This window comes from Juglans microcarpa x Juglans regia, chromosome 6D (genome assembly GCF_004785595.1).
Source record: "Juglans microcarpa x Juglans regia isolate MS1-56 chromosome 6D, Jm3101_v1.0, whole genome shotgun sequence".
Lineage (NCBI taxonomy): Eukaryota > Viridiplantae > Streptophyta > Magnoliopsida > Fagales > Juglandaceae > Juglans > Juglans microcarpa x Juglans regia.
In genome coordinates, this window is record NC_054604.1 from 35,178,680 (window position 1) to 35,187,580 (window position 8,901).

General features: G+C 35.5%; 1 protein-coding gene across 1 annotated transcript; it reads left to right on the forward strand.

Moving 5' to 3' along the window:
- Positions 1–2,761: 2,761 nt before the first annotated feature.
- LOC121234536 (NAC domain-containing protein JA2L-like) lies at positions 2,762–4,465 on the forward strand. Its single transcript, XM_041130499.1, has 3 exons — positions 2,762–3,065; positions 3,168–3,436; positions 3,554–4,465. The coding sequence occupies exons 1-3, from the start codon at positions 2,885–2,887 to the stop codon at positions 4,112–4,114; spliced, it is 1,011 nt and encodes a 336-aa protein (XP_040986433.1). The 5' UTR covers positions 2,762–2,884; the 3' UTR covers positions 4,115–4,465.
- Positions 4,466–8,901: the final 4,436 nt, after the last annotated feature.

The following is an 8,901-nucleotide window of genomic DNA, read 5'->3' on the forward strand; positions in this document are numbered from 1 at the left end:
AAAAATGTTAGAAAGATTAAAAAATTCAAAATGCATGCCGATTTTCATGTATGCACACGGGTTTAGAGCGCCGCTCAAAGAAAGAGGAGAGAAAAAGGCAGGCATGCAGCCATGCATGCAAGTGGAATGTATGATCAACCAGCCGCAATTCTATTGCATTTCGTTACGTACGTACGATCGGCCAAAAGCAATGATAATCTTCTATTAAATTAATGATTATATACATTTTCTGACTAACTTCACATTATAACTAATTTCAAAATATAGGATATATATGAACGTGATCATTAACAAGAACTTAAAAATAAATTAAATTTATCAGCTTAATTAAAATGGCAAAGAATTGATCATCATATGACTTTCTCTTTGTGACGTGAGCGTGCTTTTTGACATTTACAAAGCATGTGATCAAACAGCTCTTCTTGAAAACTAATATACATTTCGAAAGAAAATTATATATATTATTACAGAGCATATATATAATATATATATATATATATATTATATAATAAGATGAAAATTTGACATTTACAACTTGAAGGATGTGAAAATACATCCTTGCCCGAAACGTCGTATATAGTAGTATACTTTTCTTTATTTAGAAAGAAAAAATCTAGGGGAGGATAGAAGTTATTTTTTAATAGAAAATAAAGCCTGACTCCTAAGATATGCAATGTTGATTTATTTTGAAAAATTGACGCCCTCACTGTATCTGAAAGGGGCCAGACATACAAATATAAATAAAGAATAATTCTATTTAAAAGTTTTTACACCACATACTATCTACATAGTATAATTTGATTTAAAGAATAAATTTTAAATTTTAAATATTACAAATCAGATTATGGCACGTGGCATAAATAAATGAGTAATGATACATAATATTATATCTTTTTATATAACTATGTTTAAAATTGGAGATATTTATTTAAAAATATAGTATTTGTAATTTAGAAATGCTCTTAATTTACTATAGAGTTGTGAAAATGATTGTATGTGTATCATTTTTCAAAATAATAATATACAAATTATCACTTTCCCTTGAAGTCTAGTCATTAGAACTCAGCTAGAAAGTCTAGGTTAATCTTAATTTTAAACCATATATAGCATCCAACAAAACCAGTCGATCTTTATTTTATTAAATGTTGATCCAAGTTAGCAATAATAATTAAAATTAAATAAATGATTCTCAAAGCATGAACCAGTACTTTGAAAACGTTTTGCATATAGTTTAGCTTAAAATACAATATTTAAATAAAATAGGTGACGGTAACTACTTTGACAAGGAATTATAATTTGGAGTTAAATTGATGAATTAAAATTGTCATTTTTTTGTTCATTATATAAAGTAGTTAAAAACTGACTCTTACCTTACCTTACCTTACCTTACCTTAAAAAGCTTTAAACTTATTTTGTTTTTTCAAGGTTGGATCCTAAAATGCGGTTCTGATCAGGAAATATGGAACAGACTTTACGCAAAGTGTTTTGGCTGGCGGGTTTTCTAATCATGAACTCGTAAAATTTGAAGACTGCAACTCGTAAAATTTATGCAGCAAAGTCGAAGTAGGTGGACCGCCATGACACGTGTGTTCTTCTAGCTAGCTCCAAGCTCCAATATAGTTATGTGGCATGGCCATTCCTGTGGTGCCACCTAGAAAAATATCGCAGGTGACGTAAATTAAGTAAATATCAGTACAAAGCGAATTTAACAGAATTAATTATGACGTTGTTGATCATGAGTTCTTTAATCATAATTTTCTACTTATATATCCCGACATTAGACGGAAACTGTTCTCAATTAAATACTACATGATCATCTTGGCTCATGTAACCTACAATTATTCTATGCTTCATTTTATTCTCATATCTTTTTTTGTTTTTTGGATGAATTCTTATATATTGATCTCCTAAGCAAGTCCGAAATCCCAACAAAAAAACACACACACATGATATCTCTGTCCCTATCCAACCGTAGAATATCCACGTCCACAATATTCTAAATCCACCCCAATCAAACAATTAAGAACAATCTAGTACACGAGACTCCACAAAATTAACTTTGACCCAACCACATCATTGACAATATCATTTTGGGAGAGAACCACCAAATGGTCCAATCTTGAGTGTATTTTTATACACTTGTAAGCTAGCCAAAAGAGGTTGAGGAGTGGAAGAAACCTATAACCCCACCAAAAAGAAAGAAAGAAAGGAAAAAAAAAAAAAAAAGTTTTCTTTTGCTAACGTGTCACCATATGATAGCCCTTTTTTGGCTTTTCCTTATTTTCACTTTTCAATCGTCTTTCTTTCTAAAAAGTTTGCAGCCTAACTCTATCAGCACGTGTGTCCGCGGTGGTGCACTTCCGATCCTTGCTGACGTGGACTTCCCACGTATGAACCCACCATTTTTTTTTTTTTTTTTCTCCCCGCTTTTACTGAGCCGTGAAAAACGCTTTCTCACGAGGTAATTGGCTCGGTGAACCCCCCGTTTTGCCTCTCAAGCTTCTAGAAGATGTGGTGGTTTAATGACACGTGGTAAATATTTTTGGGATGACTCATCTATTGTCATTTCGTGACGGTTCATGCACCAAAGCGACCATCGTACTCGAAACAGATAAGGTCGGCTACGCGATAACTTGGAATTACGATGGACACGTGGGGTATTTTGAATGGTGATGAACTGAAGAGGGTCCCGCTCAATCAACAGTATGATGATGACGACCGTACTTATCTCTGTTTCCAGTCGCTTGTAAATCTCTATAAATAAACCCCCACACATTCAACTTTGAAAAAAAAAAGAAGGAAATAAAATTCAAAACATCAGCTGCTATTTCCTTCTCTCTCTAAGAATATACACTGTTCTCTTTCTGCAAAATCGTTGCCGGAAATGGGCCTGCCGGAAATGGACCCGCTTTCTCAGCTAAGTTTGCCTCCTGGATTTCGTTTTTATCCCACGGATGAGGAGCTTCTGGTGCAGTATCTATGTCGAAAAGTAGCAGGACATCATTTCGATCTGCAAATTATCGCTGAAATTGATCTGTACAAATTCGATCCATGGGTTTTACCAAGTAAGATTAAGCTCACCATACAGTAGTACCAATAAACCGTTAACGACAATTCAATCTTTTACGGCTGTACTAAATTTTTTAGATTTTTTTAATTTTTTGCAGGTAAAGCCATATTTGGTGAAAAAGAATGGTACTTCTTCAGCCCCCGGGATAGAAAGTACCCAAACGGGTCAAGGCCAAACAGGGTTGCGGGTTCTGGGTATTGGAAGGCTACTGGAACTGACAAGGTGATCACCACAGAGGGTCGTAAAGTTGGCATCAAGAAAGCCCTGGTTTTCTACGTTGGAAAAGCCCCCAAAGGAACCAAAACTAATTGGATCATGCACGAGTATCGCCTCATAGAACACTCACGAAAGAACGGAAGCTCTAAGGTAACGAAAAAAGCTTTTAAGAATTAAGATATATACTCTAGTTCTCATAAATTTGTGTTGGGTGTTTGTGCTCTCTTCTGATAGATCTGTTTTTTCCTTGGTTTTTTATTGTTGCAGTTGGATGAATGGGTTTTGTGCCGGATTTACAAGAAGCACTCGAACTCTCAGAAGCCTACGACAAGCGTTTCGAGCAAAGAACAAAGCAACGATTCATCGTCTTCGTCCCACTTGGACGACGTGTTGGAGTCGTTGCCGGAGATAGATAACCGCTTCTTAGCCTTGCAGCGCATGAATTCTCTGAGAAACCAACAACACGATGAGAAGTTCAACTTTCAGAATCTGGGTTCCGGGAATTTCGACTGGGCCAGCCTTTTAGGCGTCAACACGGTGCCGGAACACGCATTGGAAAATCAAGCTCAGGCTCAAACTAATTGCACAAGTAATGACATTTATGTCCCTTCCATTCCGCCACTTTGCCACGTGGAGTCCCCGCCGGAGAAGTTCCGGAACACGGTGGATGAGGAGGTTCAGAGTGGATCCAGAATTCAGCGGCCGATCGATAACTCGTTCTTTTTCCAGCAGTACCCGAACTTGTTGACTCAGAACTTTTCTAACTCGTTTGACCCGAATGGGTTTAGGTACCCGAACCAGCCGAGTGGGTTCGGGTTCCGGCAGTGAGAAAAGTGCATTTAGTGAATTTTTAATTAGAACAGTGGGATTGGATTATATGTAAATATTTTTTTGGGATTATTTGGGCAAACATTTTGGCTTTAGATTCCAAAAGAGGAAAGTTGGAACTTCACTGTTAGGGTACTCATGTAGAGTCAAATCAAGACGGCAATGATAAAATCTGATTCTGTTCCCTTTTTGCTGGTGGTAGGGGAGGGCGGCATAGGGCTCAGTTTCAAAATGTGCACGACAATAAGATATATTTACCTTTTTGCAATTTAAATGCAAATTAATTAGAACATTATTTCCAGTAAGAGTTCCGAAATCTACATTAATCAATTCTTTTCGTTGGTTTTCTTAAATATTTGTTTGGGGACGGATAATGATCATATTGTCTTGCAACATTTTGGCCTCATTAATTATGTTGCATGTGAGTCTGTGACTTCTGAATTTAATTAATTTGATAGCAAAGTAGACAGCAAGTACTTATAAGACAACGTGGTAGGGCATGTTAATGATAATGGTTTTAGTTCAAAGGACATATGTAGGTCATGTATTATTGTGGTCGGTCGGTATTTGAAGGCGCTCCTCACCATCAATGTGGATTAGACTTCGTTGGATATGCAATGGCTGTGAAGTAGTGTTGAGCGCATGTTAAAGCCATCGGAACACGGAGTGATGGGTATTGCAACAGCATGAGGACAATGAAATAATTAGGCTCCTCTCTCTCTCTCTCTCTTTTGTCCTGCTCTTTTTCTTGACACGTTTGAGTAGTCATTTCTTTTGAGGCTGCGCGCATTTATATTCCATCACACATTTGGATTGTGATATATATTTTTATATATGTATTTGTTTATTGGGCGTGTATGAAGCAATACTTTATGGTCCAATAGAATGAGTGCCCTAGAATGAAAGTAATTGCATTCTAGACTATGCTTATGCTATATTCTTACTTGAATCCTGACTATTTCTCTAACTTTTCAAATCAGAAAAGTAATGACCTATAACTAATTAATGATGAAGGATTGTGAAAATTATTCAAGCCTCCATCCCAAGGCTCTATTCAACTCAATTGGAAGCAGAAAGCTACTGATAATATACTATTTATGTGGTGTTTACAAAAAAGAAATTGACCAAAAGGTCTAGAAATTAAGGTATATTAATGGTGATGTTGAAAATTAGTACTTATTAAGTACTAGATACTATTAATTATTATAAATCATGCATGTAATTATATAGATATTTCCGACAGAGATTAAAAAAAGAAATTTAAGTTGTCTATTATATTCATGTGTCAAAAAAAGGCTACTCGGGGAAGATGATGAATTAATAGAAAGAATTGTCTCAAATGCATGGGTTTAAAAAGGGTCTAGAGAGAGCCAATCTACCCTATTCAAGCAGCACTAGTTGTATTCGCTCAAGAGAAATTAAAATACAGAACAATAAACAAAAAAAATAACTATATAGTATTAAGTTGCTAATGTACTTGTTGATGTCTTGTTTCACGGCTTGGGTAACTCCAAGCAACTGGACTCGATCTAATTCCTGTTGAAATGGAGACTGGGGGCTCGGAGGGCGTGATAGCTCCGATGCTTAAGTTAGTGATTGAGAAGGAGAGAGAGATTCAGTTAAGCAGAATGAGAGCTGAAGTATTCAAGAGTGTGAACCCATCCTCTGGCTGTGGGAGGGGATTTTTATACCTGGCTGGGTTGGTCCTTGAGGTGGAGATCGTGGGTGTGTAGTTTCGTATAGGGGTTGGGTGTCCTTGCCTCTTCCCTATCGCGATACAGACTTGCTAGACTTGGTTACGGTTGACACTAACACCCCAAAAGGCATGTCGTGGCATGCCGAGCCCTTGGATGCATTAAATGCTGAGTGACTCCCTATCGTGGTTTGCCTACCTCCGTCTCATTAATACGGCATAGCCATGTTAGGTAAGCCCACCGTCAATACTTGAGCACAAGGGGCTTTGTTTGTGCTATCTTCAGTGCCTGGGTGTCAGTATCTCTTCTGACACCTTGATATGATCTTGACACTTGGATCGTGGGTGGTCAGGAGCAGTCTGCTCTCCTGATTGGTCTCCACACAAGGCGCGTTTTCCCCCTTTCCCGTTATGGGCCTTTTGGGCCAACCTGGTTCATGCCTCCTGAGCGACCTGAGCCAGTTTACTTCGGTCCAGCCCAGATCCAGGGAATTACTCCTCTCACAGTACTGATGGATCGACACAATTCCTTTTTCACTATTTTTTTAAGGTCGGAGTGACGGATGAAACTGCAAAAAAGGAATAATTTAAGGATCCGACTATATATATATATATATATATAACATTGAGTACTACGTACACGTACTCTAAAATTTTTTTTAAAAAAATGTCTCCCTCTAAACAAGCTGAAATAAGATTTTCTCGGGTCGCCTCCTCCTCTAGAAATTAAGGCATTCTATTTTACTAGAAAAAGCAGTAAGATTTATATTTTATATAAATTTAAAAAAATCAGTAAGATTTATATATATTTGTTACAAACTTAAGGAAAGAGATAAATGCAAATTAATAACCCTCGAGAATCTACGTCCACAATGCTCGCCAAGTGTCGAGATCGGTACGGCCAAAAGTTTAGAAGATAAGTACTAGGTTTGAAACTTGAAATCTTCGTCCAGTCAGATTGTTCCATAGGGAATATTACTCTCAGATGCCAAAGAACTTTTTTCAGGCTTTCAGATAGATATGCTTTGACGGCTTATGTATTATTTGGTTCTTTACTTGCACGTGTAGTCAAACTCATAATTAAATAATATCCCTTTGACAGTCACTTATATAATTTTCTGTTACTTCTATCTTTTTAATATAAACTAGTACTACTATTAATTATGACTTTCATTCGTATAAGTTATTGCCTAGTAATTAATTGGACAAGTACCTCATTTGCGTGTATCCAAAGATTACGATCCAACAACCTTATCCATTAGAATTAGTGGGCTAGCTGTTTTTGTTGTTTCTGATCATGATCGAATATCAAAAGCAAAAAGAATCTGAAAATAACATCGGATTTGAAGTACTTTTTGAAGCGCAGAGTCTTGTAATTTCAAAATTCTTAACTTTATACAACATAATAATTATATTATGTCTAGATCAATTAACTAATATGATTTATAAAGTGTAGATAATTATTAGTAGAATATACTAACATAAATGATTTCTCCAATTAATCCAAGATAGATAGGTAGTACCTACGTACGTACGTAGAATCTTTCTAATTATGCTTGCTTGCTTTAAAGATACTTAATTTATCTTTCCAACATTTGAAGGAAACATGAAAAACAAATATTTGTGATAGATTATTTGCGACGATAATGAGTCAATGACTATTTATGACGAAAACAGATTATTTTTTGTAAGAAATAATTATTTTTATAAGAAATAACTGGTCACAAATAAATAATTTTCTTGTAACAATAACGTTTTGATCTTTTATCAGCATCGCCTAATTCAACATGAGTCGCCGTAATCTCATGTCTTAGGTTGAATTGTTCATTATTAGCATGCACGTACATTAATAATCATGTCATGCTTTCATGTGAACTATATATAAAGTTAACACTACATGATGATCTGATCTTGATGATTAATTATAAGTCTTTATATAATTGTATTATTATCCAAATTAATACAAATCCATGAAAAATATTTATTAATTTAGCTATATGGTGATGATAAGATGCAAGCACTATGTATAATGAAAGTCAACATTATTGGGTAGGAATTGTACCCACTACTTTTCCAAAAGGAACATAAAATAATCTTTGAAAACAGCCTCATCTTTTGCCACTTACAATAATTAGCATATACCGCATGCATGCCCACTTTCTTTACAAAAAGTGAGAGACTAAACATCAATAAAAAGTGGGGAGATAGATGACAAAGATCACCATCCAAGTTAGTTGCAACAATTAGAATCATGAAAAGTGTTCCAATTTTGTCCCATGAACCGATGATTTGGGAGCATGATCGACATCATGTGTCCTTAAATCAGTTTTCATATCATATTACTTGGACTAGCTACCACTCATCATGGATCGAGCCAGCGGTCCTACTTGCAGTTGCATGCAGATCATCTAGACACCAAAGAGCATTTTGCTTCGTACGTGTTCTCACTCATGATCTTCTTCTTCTTCTTCTTATTATTATTAATTTCAGTTAACGCGGTACGGTATATAGATATATGAGGATTCCAGCTTGTCTCTTGGCCAAAAAAAAAAAAAAAAAACTTCGGCTCGCTTTTATATCTTTTTTTTTTTCATCTTTTCCCTATGAGGAAAAAAGTGGGTGGCACCATTTTTTTTTTTTTTTCTTTTTGAATCTTTACGCAAAGAGAACAGAAACGACAATATACATATAGCGACCTATCTTGCGGCTACTACTAACGCATGCACTTACGTCATAGATCAGCGTTAATGTCTGAAACATCGACATCGACATCGACATCGAACCGAGCTAAAGGAGAAAAACGTTTGCACCAAGTAAAATGATATTTGTGTTTGTGAAATGCACAAATGTTATATAATTTTTTTAAAAAAAATATACATAAAATTCACGTCAAAAATATTATACCACGTTTATATATATATATATATATATATTCTACTTTATGTAATATTACTCATAATTTAATATATTTTCTATCGCCATATTTTAGATGATTTATTAAGTAGGATCTACGTATATATTGTCATGCATGATGTCGTTCCACCGGATTCGCTCTGCCATTTGTTGCAGAGTTCCTTGCTCATGATTTTTACAT